Source organism: Hemitrygon akajei, chromosome 1 (genome assembly GCF_048418815.1).
Source record: "Hemitrygon akajei chromosome 1, sHemAka1.3, whole genome shotgun sequence".
Classification (NCBI taxonomy): domain Eukaryota; kingdom Metazoa; phylum Chordata; class Chondrichthyes; order Myliobatiformes; family Dasyatidae; genus Hemitrygon; species Hemitrygon akajei.
The window spans coordinates 90,441,156-90,456,678 of NC_133124.1; the positions used below are offsets into that span (position 1 = coordinate 90,441,156).

The 15,523-nt window shown below is 36.2% G+C and overlaps 1 protein-coding gene across 3 annotated transcripts in view; it reads left to right on the forward strand.

The window, feature by feature from the left end:
* dennd3a (DENN/MADD domain containing 3a) overlaps positions 1-15,079 on the forward strand; it is a 141,119-nt gene extending 126,040 nt beyond the window's left edge. For all 3 annotated transcript variants that reach the window (XM_073047828.1, XM_073047817.1, XM_073047836.1), the window contains 2 exons: positions 12,536-12,673; positions 14,668-15,079. In XM_073047828.1, the coding sequence (XP_072903929.1) occupies positions 12,536-12,673; positions 14,668-14,862 (333 nt within the window). In that variant the 3' untranslated portion in view covers positions 14,863-15,079. The remainder of the gene's footprint in view (positions 1-12,535; positions 12,674-14,667) is intronic.
* The last annotated feature ends 444 nt before the right edge of the window (positions 15,080-15,523 follow it).

Genomic DNA, 15,523 nt, shown 5'->3' on the forward strand with positions numbered 1-15,523 from the left:
AACCCGGGTCAGCAGGAGACGCTCATGGAGTGAGCAGTTTTCAGATTCGCTCCATAACCTTTACTTTTTTTAACCTATGATCACCCTTATTTAACTTATTTTTACCTACACCAAAAGATTCTTGCTATTTTTTGGACTTATCCTTAAGAATTTATTGTGAATTTTTGAAGAAATGGCTCTTAGATCTAAAGTACGAGAAACTGGGAGAAATCCTAACGGAAACAGGAAAAAGCCAATTGATCCTAAACGTACGGAATTAACTTATGAATTGTTATTGGAGGTCTTAAATGAAAAATTTGAAGAACAACGACTAATTTTTAAACAAGATATAAAGACTTTTCAAGATTATATGGATAAGACGGATTCAGTAGTTAACCAGCAGCAAGTTTTAATCGCAACTCTGCAAGAAGACGCTCGGAAGCGAGATTTGATAATTGAAAAACTGGAGCAGAACTTACTTTCGGTGATTAAACAAGTGGAAACACTTAAAGCCAAGAGTGTTGACTTTGAGAATCGGTCTAGAAGACAGAACCTACGCATACTTGGTCTCCCGGAAGGTATTGAACAAGGGGACCCCTCGAAGTACTTTGCCCAACTTTTAAAGGATGCGTTCCAGATAGTCCGCCGCTACTCGACCACGCTCACAGAATTATGCGTCAATCAACAAGTACTTCAGCTAAACCACTGGTTGTAATTGTCCGACTTCACTATGTGCATGTTAAAGAGCAACTTATTCGTGTGGCTCAGCGTGTAGGGATGGTCAAATTTCAAGATCACAATTTCCATTTGGTAGAAGATTTTAGTGCAGAAGTAATGAAGAAAAGGCTTCTTTTTAAACCTCTGATGTCTGAATGTTATGAGAAAAATCTAAAGCCTGCGCTCTTATACCCTGCGAAGCTCAGAATATCGCCTCCGAATGCTCCACGGCAGGTCTTTCTTTTAACATCTGATGCAAGAAGATTTCTGAATGAGAACTTCCCTACTGCTATGGATCCTCATTCCTAATAAATGAGTGATTTTGATCGTGCAAGATGGTTTTTATTTCCAAAAACAGTCTTGTTTTTGGCTATTGGTGTAGGTTTACTTTATATTTTATACTCTAGTTAAAGTTTTTTTTTGACTTACTGATCTTGTTATTTTACTTACATCAACCACTGTACTTTATCTTTGTTTATTATTATTAATCCTTAGAAGGTCAATTTTTTTTTTTTACTAAGATGGCGGTTTCTTCTCTAAAATATTTTTGGGTTTTTTTTTTATTTCGCCATTTTTTTGTCTCTCGTCTCCTTCCTATAATGCACCTCTTATCACAGTTTAAATTTGTTTTGGTGTTTGGGTTTTTAACCCGATTTATAAGTTATTAGTGATTATATTCTTTTTGGTTTTTTTTACAATTAATTATATTAAGAAGTTTGGTTTTAGTATAGTGATTATTATTTCCTTAGAGTTTGGGTGGATCTTTTTTTTATCCTTTATATCTGGAGTTGTCTTCTACTGACATGGGGGTAGAGTTAGTTTCATTTTTTCTTTTTCTCGGCCTATCTCTGGCTGAGATTGTCTTTTTTTTCTTCTTGGGTGGGGGGTGGGAGGTCTTTTTCTAAATCTTATGGTTTTTATTCTAGTTTTTTTTAGCTTTTTCATTTGGGCTGATTTTGAACTACAAAGATGTCCGCTATGTCGTCACTTCCGGGTCCGCCCCTTATTTTTGTTCCTCTTCCGGGTACATGAGTTCATAATTTGGTTAACCCTTTATATACCAAAGGGTTGATTTCAGAAATATGACTCAGAATATTAATTTTGTCTCTTAGAATACTAATGGTTTAAACCATCCGATTAAACGGAAAAAGATTTTCAAAGTATTCCAAAGACAATGCTCTTATTATTTTTGTACAAGAAACTCATGTGAGGAAAGAGGACAAATATCGCTTTTTTAGGTTTTGGAGGGGTCAACAGTATCATTCGAATTCGAATGCCAAAGTAAAGGGAGTTTCAATTTTTATTGACTCCTCTATTGCATTTGTCCAACATGATATCTTTTCGGATCCGAATGGTAGATTTTTGTTAATTACTGGCTTACTTTTCAACAAAAAGGTTGCTATGGTTAATGTTTATGCTCCAAATGTTGATTGTCCCGATTTTTTAAAGTCCTTATTTACCTCCTTACCTAATCTAAATGAATATAAGTTAATAATGGGTGGTGACTTTAATTGTTGTTTAAATCCTTTGATGGACAAATCTTTATCTACTCAGACTTTACCTAATAAGTCGGCCACTTGTATTAACTCCTTTTTGACTGACAATGGAATTTTTGATATTTGGAGATTTCGGCATTCTAAGGACAAAGAGTTTTCATTTTTTTCACATGTTTATCATTCCTACTCGAGAATTGATTATTTTTTTATTGACTCTTGTTTTATTCCATCGGTAATTCGTTGTAATTATGATATTATAGCCATCTCTGACCATGCTCCATTAAAACTTTCTATTAAATTTACGGATACAGCTTCTAGTGCTAGGCAATGGCGATTTGACTCTACCTTATTGCAAGATCCGGATTTTATTAAATTTATGAAGGAACAGATTGATTTCTTCTTTTCAACTAATTCCACGGATGATATTTCTTGTGGAACACTTTGGGACACTTTTAAAGCATATATACGTGGACAGATTATCTCCTATTCTGTTGGTCTGAGAAAACGCATTAGGATGGAAACTCTTTTATTGGTTGATAAAATTAAAGAGATTGACAAGAAATATTCGATTACTTCTAGCAAGGAGCTTTACAAACAAAGGGTTGAACTTCAAACGGAACATAGTTTATTACTTACATCTTCGATTGAAAATCAATTAATGAAAACCAGATCTGATTTTTATATACATAGTGATAAATCGGGTAAACTGTTAGCTAGTCAATTGAAGAATGCTTTGGTTAAACGTCAAATTACTAAGATCCGTCAGCAGAATGAGGATCTGACAGTTAACCATGATGAGATAAATAAATCATTTCAAGATTTTTATACCTCCCTGTATCATTCCGAATTCCCTAATGATTGTAATATCATGTGTGATTTTCTTGGGAAATTGAATTTTCCAAAATTATCATCAGATGATCTTTCAATATTAGAAACTCCTATTACGGATGCAGAAATTAAAGGGGTTATTTCCTCTATGAATTCTGGGAAAGCACCAGGTCCAGATGGGTATACAGTAGAATTCTTTAAATGTTTTTCCGCTACTCTTTCTCCTTGGTTATGCAGGGTTTTTGAAGAAGCAATTAGATTGGGCAATTTGCCACAATCTTTTTATAGAGCTTCCATTTCTTTAATTCTGAAGAAAGATAAAGACCCTACTGACTGTGCATCCTATAGACCAATATCTTTATTGAATGTAGATTCCAAGATCTTTTCCAAGTTACTGGCATCCAGGTTGGAGAAAGTATTACCCCAAATTATTTCGGAAGATTAAACCGGTTTTATTAAAAATCGCTATTCTTTTTTTAATGTTAGGAGATTATTGAATATTGTTTATACTCCTTCACATAGCACTTCAGAATGTGTTATTTCATTAGTCGCGGAGAAAGCATTTGATAGAGTTGAATGGCCATACTTATTTTATGTGCTTGAGAAGTTTAATTTTAGTCCGACATTCATTTCCTGGATTAAACTGATATATCATACTCCAGTAGCCTCGGTGCTTACTAACAATCTAAGATCTCCCTTTTTTCGTTTATTTCGGGGTACTAGACAAGGTTGTCCTCTTAGTCCATTATTATTTGATATTGCTTTAGAACCCTTGGCTATTGCTATCAGAGAATCACAGAACATTTTTGGTATTAAGCGTGGGACAGATATACATAAGTTATCTTTATATGCAGATGATTTATTATTATTTATTTCTGATCCTGAGAAATCCATTCCTGCAGTTTTATCACTGTTGGTTCAGTTTAGTGATTTTTCCGGGTATAAATTAAATCTTAATAAGAGTGAATTGTTTCCTTTAAATAGACAGGTTCCAATTTATGGAAATTTACCTTTTAAATTAGTTAATGACTCTCTTATTTACTTAGGGATTAAAATCACAAAAAACTATAAAGACTTATTTAAGGTTAATTTTTTACCCTTAATTGATCAAATTAAATGTTTGTTTACTAAGTGGTCACCATTATCTCTATCTTTGATAGGTCGGATTAATGCCATTAAGATGGTTATTTTACCCAAGTTTTTATATATATTTCAAGCGGTATCAATTTTTATTCCGAAATCTTTTTTTTCTAATGTTGATTCAAAAATTTCCTCATATATATGGCAGAATAAAAATCCTAGGTTAGGTAAAATACATTTACAGAAGGCAAAGAAGGAAGGTGGATTGGCATTGCCTAATTTTAGATTTTATTATTGGGCAGTTAATATCCGATATTTGATATGTTGGTTAAAGGATTGGGATATATCTTTTAGTCCTCATTGGGTGAACTTGGAAATTAATTCTGTACAAGGATTCGCATTGGGTTCTATTTTAGGGACTTCTCTTCCCTTCGCTCTTTCTAAATTGCCGAAACGAATTGACGACCCGATAGTTAAACATACTTTACGTATATGGTTTCAATTTCGGAAATTCTTTGGGTTGACTCAGTTTGTTTTAAATATTCCTATTGTATCCAATTGCTTTTTTTATCCTTCTATTATAGACCAAGCTTATTCAGCTTGGAAGACTAAAGGATTATTACGTTTTTCCGATTTATTTTTAATATCTCCAATATCACCAAGACCAAGGAGATGGTGGTGGACTTTAGGAGATCTAGGCCTCATATGGAGCCAGTGATCATTAATGGAGAATGTGTGGAGCAGGTTAAGACCTACAAGTATCTGGGAGTACAGTTAGACGAGAAGCTAGACTGGACTGCCAACACAGATGCCTTGTGCAGGAAGGCACAGAGTCGACTGTACTTCCTTAGAAGGTTGGCGTCATTCAATGTCTGTAGTGAGATGCTGAAGATGTTCTATAGGTCAGTTGTGGAGAGCGCCCTCTTCTTTGTGGTGGCGTGTTGGGGAGGAAGCATTAAGAAGAGGGACGCCTCACGTCTTAATAAGCTGGTAAGGAAGGCGGGCTCTGTCGTGGGCAAAGTACTGGAGAGTTTAACATCGGTAGCTGAGCGAAGGGCGCTGAGTAGGCCACGGTCAATTATGGAAAACTCTGACCATCCTCTACATAGCACCATCCAGAGACAGAGAAGCAGTTTCAGCGACAGGTTACTATCGATGCAATGCTCCTCAGACAGGATGAAGAGGTCAATACTCCCCAATGCCATTAGGCTTTACAATTCAACCGCCAGGACTTAAGAACTTTTTAAAAGCTATTATTAATGCTTTTTGAGATAGTGATTTAGATGCATATCATATTTTTTACTGAGTTAAGTATTGTATGTAATTAGTTTTGCTACAACAAGTGTATGGGACATTGGAAAAAAAGTTGAATTTCCCCATGGGGATGAATAAAGTATCTATCTATCTATCTATCTATCTATCTATCTAATTGTTTTATGTCTTTTGAGCAATTATCTAATAAATATAATTTGCCTAGATTTCATTTTTTTTTAGATATTTACAGATTAGGAATTTCTTAAATACTGTACTTCCTACTTTTCCAAATTTTGTGTCTTCAGGTATTTTGGAGAATTTGTTTGAACTAAATCCTCTTCAGAAAGGGCTAATATCAAAACTTTACAATATAATTATGAAGATACGTTCAGTGCCCTTTTATAAGACTAAAAATGATTGGGAAAGAGAACTTAACCTTATTATCCCTATTGAGAATTGGGATAAAATTCTTCAATTAGTTAATATATCATCTATATGTGCTAAACATTAATTAATACAGTTTAAAGTTGTGCATAGGGCTCATATGTCCAAGGATAAATTGGCTCGCTTTTATTCCTATATAAATCCTATTTGTGACAGATGTCATTCTGAGATAGCGTCTTTAACTCATATGTTTTGGTCGTGTCCGCTTTTGAAAAAATATTGGAAAGATATTTTTGATATTATTTCTGCGGTATTGAACATTGATTTACAACCTCATCCTATTACTGCAATTTTTGGTTTACCAATGATGGACTCACTCCATTTATCCCCTTCCGCTTGTCGAATGATTGTATTTCTTACATTAATGGCTAGAAGATCTATTTTGTTGAATTGGAAAGAAATTAATCCTCCTCCCATATTTCATTGGCTTTCTCAAACTATGTTTTGTTTAAATTTAGAAAAAATTAGAAGTGTGGTATTTGATACTTCTATTAAATTTGTTAAGATATGGAGACCTTTTATTCAATATTTTCATATGATGTAAATGACCCTGTTCCAAGCCTATTTGTTTTTCCAGTTTCGATTGTATATATGTTGAGAGGATCGGAGTTGACGACATTGATGAATTTCTATTGTTGTGAGATATTATAAACAGCCCTTTTTTCTCTCTTTTCTTTTTTCTTTTTCTCTTTTTTCTTTTTTGTTTTTTTCTCTATTAGCTATTAGATTATTAGATTAGTTTTTCTTTTGCATAATTTTTTTTCTTTTTTTCTTTTTAAAAAAAATATATATTATGATATACCTTGATTTGACTTGTTTATTTGTATATTGTATTGTTTATGATTTGGGAATACTCATTTATATTGTAATTATTGCTTATGTATTCTCTTATGTTTAGTTTGAAAGTGTATGTTTGTAATCCCATTATCTATGTATTATTTTATTTTGCTGATATTAATAACAATAATAAAAAGACTGAGAAAGAAAGAAAATTTACTAACCCATCCCTCCACTTCCTCATCCTCATCCATGTCATTTATAAAAATTACAAAGAGTAGGGGTCCCAGAACAGATCCCTAAGGCACACCACTGGTCACTGGCCTCCATGCAGAATATGACCCGTCTACAACCACTCTTTGCCTTCTGTGAGCAAGCTAGTTTTGGATCCACAAAGCAATGTCCCCTTGGATCCCATGCCTCCTTACTTTCTCAATAAGCCTTGCATGGAGTACCTTATCAAATGCTTTGCTGAAATCCATAAACACTACATCTACTACTCTTCCTTCATCAATAAACAGTCAATGTTTTGGGCTGTGACTGTTTGTCAGGACTGAAAAAAAGAGTAAGGAGATGGGAAGAAGGGTGGAAGAAGTACAAGGTGGTAGGTGATAGGTGAAAGTGGGAGAGGGGAAAGGGGTGAAGTAAAGCTGGAGAATTGATGGGTGAAAGAAGTAAAGGGCTGGAGAAGGGGGGGAGTCTGATAGGAGAGGATAGAAGACCATGGAAGAAAGGGAAGGAGGAAGAACCCCAAAGGGAGATGATGGGCAGGTAAAGATGTAAGGTGAGAGAGGGAAACAGGAAGAGGGGGCCATTTACTGGATGTTCGAGAAATCAATGTTCATGCCATCGGTACCTCCCATTCCCATTTTGACATGTCAGTCAATGGCTTCCTTTACTGCTGTGATGAAGTCATGCTCAGGTTGGAGGAGCAACTCCTTATATTCTACTCACCTTTTTTTCTACAGACCTGCTGAAGGGTCTTGGCTCGAAATATTGGCTGTACATTTTTCCATAGATATTGCCTGACCTGCTGAGTTCCTCCAGCATTTTGTGTGTGTTGCTTGTATTCTGTCTGGGTGGCCTCCAACTTGATGGCATGAACATTGATTTCTCTTAACTTCTGGTAATTGTCCAACCCTCCTTCCATCATTCCCTATTCCTGTTTCCCTCCCACACGTTATATCTTTACCTTCCCATCACCTCCCTCTGATGCTCTTCCTCCTTCCCTTTCTTCCATCGTCTGCTGTTCTCACCTATCAGTTTCCCTCTTTCTCCAACCCTTATCTCTTTCACCAATCAACTTCCCAACTCTTTACTTCACCCTTCCCTCTCTCCTGCTTCCACCTATCTCCTACCATCTTGTACTTCTTCCTCCACTCCCTCTTCCTTACTCTGACTTCTCTTTCTTTCCAGTCCTGATGAAGGGTCTGAGTCTGAAACATCGACTGTTCACTCTTTTCCATAGATGCTGCCTGGCCTGCTGAGTTCCTCCAGCATTTTGTGTGTGTTGCTTGGATTTCAATCATCTGCAGATTTTCTCCTGTTTGTGAAAGCAGATGACATTTTCCTTTAGGAAGACATTCTTCTCACTGTGAGCCCTTTTCTCCAGTTGATGGCACAAATCCAATGTGTGTTTCACCTCACAGATCAGACAAACCCCTTTGGCTGACAAGATCATTTCCCTTCCATTTCTTCCAGGTTCAGTTTTAATTTTGCTTCTCCTTGTGGCGTCAATAGTGACAAAACTGGTTCCGTTAGCCTTAGAACAAAGTTGTGACTTGATTTTGTTCACACCTTTGCTTATTGCAGGTGATACAGCATCCTGTATATTCCCAAATGCCAGGTGTAGCAATCTCTACTTGCCTTTCAATAAAATCAAAAATGTCAGTGAATGCAGTCTTAAGGTTATGCCTTTCTTGCAGTTTACAGACCACTGTTCTCCATTTATTCCATATAGGGCAATTTTTTTTAATGACATTGACATATTGGCAGGCATGTCCAGCTCACACATGTATGGCACATCTTCCATGGCATTGCAATAGCCTCTAAGAAAAAAAAATTGTGGTCTTGAAGAGCTTTCTTGTCTTCAAATTTGATGGGTACCTAAGAAAGAGTCTTTTGCATGTAGACGGATGCAATTTTAAGTTGATTACCAAAATGTTCCTGTTGTAAAGATTTATTTTTTCCATATCTTTCTTTGGGGTCAACATGCTGGCAGCTTCTGACAAGTTCTCTAGGGTGACCCCTAGTGTACTGTTCAAGGTAATAGAGGCAGTCACTATGACCATATGTCTTGCCTTCAACACTGTTTTTGAAAGCCTTCATGAATGCATGACACTGCATGGGTCACCATTGAAGATTTGCATCGCTTTTTCAAGCAAAGATGAAATATGTTGTTGTGCCAATGAGGTTATAATTTCATTTTGCTTCCACATCATATCAATAATACTGTTTTGAGCTCCATCATCTGAAAAAAGCATGTGTCTAGGTTGTAAGTGAATGTCCCCATGAGCCCTTTGACCTGTTTGATATGACATAGGTTCACTGTGCCTCATTAGTGCTTTAATATGAAACTAGCAAAGTCAAATGAGTTTATAACGATATTAGAAATTAATGTAACTAAATTAGTGATATAGCGGAATAAGAGTACAGTCGGCCCTCCTTATCTGCGGATTCCGCATGCGCGGATTCAACCAACTGCGGATCGGAAAAACCTGGAAGTTCTCTCTCCAGCACTCGTTGTTTGAGCATGTACAGACTATTTTTTTCTTGTCATTATTCCCTAAACAATACAGTATAACAACTATTTACATAGTATTTACATTGTATTAGGTATTATAAGTAATCTAGAAATGACTTAAAAGTACAGGCAGTCCCTGGGTTATGAACGAGTTCCATTCCTGAGTCCGTCTTTAAGTCGGATTTGAAGTCGGAACAGGTACATCCGTTACTATTTAGCGTCACTTAGTCAAACATTTTTCTTAGTATATAGTACATATTTTACCTTTCTATGCATATAAAACTCTTAAGAAACATACGTAGTTCAATAATTAAACCACTGTGTTGCTTAGTAATAATTGTAGCTTTCATCGGGGCAGGGCCTTTCACATGCTCCATTAAAATTGTTCCGATCGTTGACCAACTGTAGCCTAACGCTTTTCCAATGACCGATGGTGTTTCACTCTTTCCGATTGCTTTATTACTTCCACCTTATTTTCAATCGTGATCGTGATTATTTTCGTGAACAGAAACACTGCAGATTCAGAGCTGCGCCACCAGGTCCTAATGTCCATCGCACTGAGACATGTTAAATAATGTCCGGGGTTCCGCTGGGTCCTAAAGACCACCGCATTGAGACAGGTTAAATAAGGGACTTGAGCATCTGCGTTTTTTGGTATCTGCGGGGGGTCCTGGAACCAATCCCCCGCGGATAAGGAAGGCCGACTGTAATTAGTTTTCAAATTAGCATAATTAAGTAGTCAACAAAATCTATCGTCCATGTCTTTGGCTGCCTCTAACCAAACTAAACTATTGAACTAGGACAAAGGAATATGTAACTATACTTATTTGCTTCTACCTCACCCTGACCCATGTGACAAATTACTGTGACCCATAATGAAACATGCATTACAAAATACAATAGAGACAGACGGAAAATAGATACATAGCTCCTACAGTGATTACATGATCATTGTAATAATTATGAGGTACTGAGAATCAAATGCTTATAATAAGTAATTCATTTTAAAAATTACAAATATAATCCCTCAGCTGTTCCCCTTGCTTCCAAGCACCTCCCTAATGTTCCTTTATTTTTATTGCCCCGTTAGAAACCCCCACTGCCCCCAGGCTGGCAATAATGCCCATTTTGGGAAATACTAGTTCATTCCCACATTCTTGCATGAAGCCCCTGCAAGCATGAACCCAAATTCTCTGATTTTTGGCCCAGATTCTCTTATTCGATATAAGTATCCCTTCAACTATGTAATTCCACATTCTTTTATTCTCTTTTTTTTATTTTTAAAATAAATTTTTTATATTAAAAAAAAGTCAACCCCCTACCAACTACCAAAGAAAAAAGCTGCTGGATGATAATGGATAATTAGGAAAAAAAACATATAATGGCTTAAGAAGAGAAGATAAAAATATACATAAAAGTCTGTGCACTGTTAAACTTTTTAAATCGGAAAAGTAATTTAGGAAAGGTCCCAGATATCATAAAAAGATTGTTTCAAATTTAAGACTGAGCAGCGGATCTTTTCTAAATTTAAATAAGACATAATATCACGTAGCCATTGAAGATGTGTAGGAGGGGTAGACTCCTTCCATTTAAGCAAGATTGCTCTTCTTGCTAAAAGAGAGGTAAAAACTAAAACCTGTAGGTTAGGAATCTTTAAAGTTATATCTTCATTTGCAATAATACCAAACAAGGCAGTAAGGGGATTTGGGTCAAATTGGACCATAAAAAGTTGTGAGAATGTATGGAATACTTCCCGCCAAAACTTTTCAATTTTAGGGCAAAACCAAAACATGAATTAAAGAGGCATCAGCAGAGTTGCATTTATTACAAAGTGGAGAAACATTCGGATAAAAACTGGACAGCTTCTGTTTAGAAATGTAAGCTCTATGAACCACTTTAAATTGTAGAAGAGAATGATGAGCACAGAAAGATGATTTATTAACCTGTTTAAGAATTTTATTCCATCTATCATCAGAAATCTGACAATTTAGGTAATCCTCCCAAGCTTTTTTTTATCTAAAAAGTCTTGTCTAGAATCAATCAACAAGTTATAGATACCGTGTAATAGAACCATTAACAAAAGGTTTTAAATTTTAAAGATCGTCCAGTAAATTTTTATCAGGATCTATAGGAAAAGTAGTTAATTGGAAATGTAAGAAATCTCTAATTTGAAGGTATCTGTAACAATGTGATTTTGGGAGTGCAAATTTAGTTGACAATTGGTCAAATGAAGCAAGAGATCCTGAGATAAACAGGTCCCGAAAACACTTAATTCTGTAAAAAATTCCTCTATTGTCTCTCTTCTTGGATCATACTCTTCTTTTGCAGCAAATAAAATAACAGATAACATAATTGTTAAGCAAACTTTAAGGATTTGGTCTCAATTTAGGAAATTTTTTGGTTTAGCGAATTTTTCATTATCATCTCCCATTCTCCTTAATTATTTTTTTATCCCTTCCATGACTGACAAAGCCTTTAAGGATTGGGATGAACTAGGTATTAAGTGGTTTTTTAAAATTCTCTTCTTAAACCCACTACAATGGCATCAAACATTCCTTAAAGCTCAATTCATTGACCAAACCTTGTCTTTGCATCTGATATCTTTTCTGTCAGTCTGGTAGCTATTTTCTTAATTTTTCCTCTGTGATTTGCCTTTATAAAGTAATTTGCACATGAATGAATATTCCATGAATCATTAGAAATCAGTACGAAAAATCTACGAGCAATCCCAGCATTACAACAGTTGAGATGATGGTATATTGCCCTTACAGATTTTACCAGTTATTACCAAGAAGTCTGGGATATGGAATAAAAATTTGCTTTTTTCACATTTGTATGTGGAAAAAAAATTGAAACAATTTTTTCAACTTGCATTTCTTGATGAATTGCAGAAAATCAGGATGCGGACTATTTTCTAGGAATGCAGCCACACACCTACCTGTAACTTGGGGGCTGACTGCAAATAATATTGGCTTTGAAGAAAGCACTGCCAGTGAAATTAATCTTTTCATTAAAAATTTACTAAACAGTGTAAGGTATTTGCAGTAACTAATGAATTCATGAGAAAGCACTTCATTAAATCAGCCAGTCAGCTTACTGGGAAGTGATGCATGTAAACACATGATTCAGCTTTAGGCTTGGTAGCACAGTCTTTTTTTTAATTAGTGACTTAATAAGCAGAAGTTATATCATTGAGATATCTTTCATGTCTTTTTAGAAAAATCAACTCGTGGCTGGATGTGCTGATAAAGGAGAAGTTTATTTTTGGGATATGGAAAATCTATTAAAACCCTGGCAAAAGGTTCAGCTTCAAGATTGTAGCAGTGTTAGCTGCATGATATTTGTTAAAAAGCAGGTAATATCATAACTTATATGTCAAATATTTACTAATTCAAATGTAACAGTATAAAGCTTTATTCTCTAAGGGGGTGATGAACAAGTTCGCATTAACAATCACAGCACTGTTCTTCAACTTCTTGTGATCCTAAAATCGTTCAGCCCAGCAACAGGCCCTCTGGCACACTTTCTTCACTTATTGTTATATTCCCACATTTCCTAATCCCATTTATCAGCACTTGGTCTGCAATCCTCTATGTCTTGCTAGTAATCAACTCCATATATTGTAAATATCTTCTACATCATATTGGTGCTTTTCTTTTTCTCAGCTGGTTATGTGATATTAGCAGAGTCTCCCAATGAGTTGCTTGTATCAGTAAAGTAACTAAACCTTTTGACTCAATTGATTTACCCTTAAATTCAGCAAGCTGCATATACTTGGCAATCTGTAAATATTATGGGTTTTCTGAAATAACATACTTTTATATCCTATACCTTGACATATGAAGGTGAGCATGTCATATGCTTTATTCACCAATCTATCACACTGTACTGCTTCCACAAAGCAACAAATATCATGACATATGTCAGTAATAATAAACCTGATTGTGATTCTTATTCTGTGTTACCACTTTTCAGAAAACTGTACTTGAACCTCAGGGACTCCCTGTTTATCAACATTCCATAGTGCCTTACCTTTTACTATTTATGTCTTACTGTTTATTGACTTCTCAAAATCCATCACCTCTAACTGGTCAGTATTTCACCTACCATTGCCCTACCCAGCTTTCCACTTGATCTATGTCTTGCTGCAAAGCCTTAGACAACCTTCCTCACTATCCACAATTTTGATGCCATGCACAGAATTACCAATCATTCACATCCAACATTCATCTCCTGCTTTCACTTTCCTGTCACATCATTTCTGGAATATCTCACATATACAATTCCAGTGTTTCAAGAAATAGCTCTCCATTTAATCAAAACATAGGAATGATCATTAATTGACCTTCCGTTTCCTTATGGAATCAGGAGACTGCGGGTGTTGGAAACTGCAGCAAAGTTTACAATGCAACAGTGTGAACATTGAATTTTCCTATTTTAGGTAACCCACAAGCCATGGTATTCTGCTCTTACACACACTCATTTTGCCACCTAATTTTCCTCTTCCTTCATTTCCCCTTTCCCATCCCTTCTCCTGCCTGTTTCCATGAGCCTATCATCCCCTCCCCATATGGTCCCACAACACTTAACAGCCTGTATCCCATCCCACCCTTCAAACCCCATATGATTCTTCCTACCATTAACCTAAACTAAAGAGTCATTTATAATAGCCAGCACATGTTTAGGATGTGGAAGGAAACCAGAGCACACAAAGAAAACCCAGGGTAGAATTTGAGCACTAAGTTTATATAAGACCATAAGACAAAGGAGCAGAAGTCGTCCATTTGGCCCATCAAGTCTGCTCCGCCATTTTATCATGAGCTGATCCATTCTCCCATTTAGTCCCACTCCCCCACCTTCTCACCATAACCCTTGATGCTCTGGCTACTCAGATACCTATCAATCTCTGCCTTAAATACACCCAATGACTTGGCCTCCACCACCACCCGTGGCAACAAATTCCACAGATTCACCACCCTCTGGCCAGAAAAAAATTTCTTCGCATCTCTGTTCTGAATGGGCGCCCTTCAATGCTTAAGTTATGCCCTCTCATACTAGACTCCCCCACCATGGGAAACAACTTTGCCACATCCACTCTGTCCATGCCTTTCAACATTCGAAATGTTTCTATGAGGTTCCCCCTCATTCTTCTAAACTCCAATGAGTACAGTCCAAAAGCGGTCAAATGTTGCTCATATGTTAACCCTCTCATCCGTGGAATCATTCTAATGAATCTTCTGTGAACCCTCTCCAAAGTCGGCACATCCTTTCTTAAATAAGGAGACCAAAACTGCACACAGTATTTGAAAGACTGTGGTTGGCTGATACTATTTTTAAATATTCTTTCAGATCTGGATTGGAAGCAAAGGATTGGACAAAGTCAAAGGGAAAATATATGTGATAGATGCAGACAAATACTGTGTGGAGAAAGAACTGGTGGCTCACGTGGACATGGTTCGAGCATTGTGCTCTGCTGAAAACAGATATGTTCTTAGTGGAGCTGGCAGGGAAGATGGGAAGATTGCAATTTGGAAAGTAGAATAATTGTGTACTTTTTACCCTAACAATATGCTGTTTTTAAACATACTATCCCAAGAATACTATCAAAATGAGGAATAAGATGACACTTACATATTTTTATATATCTGTGAATTTTTGGTTTCCTGATGTTTGTAACAATTTTAATGTCAAAAAAGTATTATTTCTGGAGCAAAGTACTGTACATTCTGGATATCTTGAAGTAAATACAGAATGTTGAAAATACTGAGCAGTTTCTGTGGAGAGACAAATAACTAATATTTTAGATTTATGATTTGTTTTAGTAATTAAATATATCTGTGACAATGATTTATAGCCTAAATGAATTGCTCCATCCAAACCAACATCTTGGCGAATTGCTTTTGTAGCCTCCCCTGTATTTCATGTCCTTCCCAAGAAGGGTGACCAGAACTGCAGAGTATTCCTGATGTGGCAGATTTCTTTGTTGGCTTGAGGTGCATGGTGTTAGGTGTTTAAGATTTCAGGAATATATGTAAGATTTGGATCACAGCTGTCCACTATCTGTGACACACATAAAATGCTGGTGGAACGCAGCAGGCCTGGCAGGATCTATAGGAAGAAGCACTGTCAACGTTTTGGGCCGAGACCCTTCATCAGGACTAACTGAAAGGGAAGATAGTAAGAGATTTGAAAGTAGGAGGGGAAG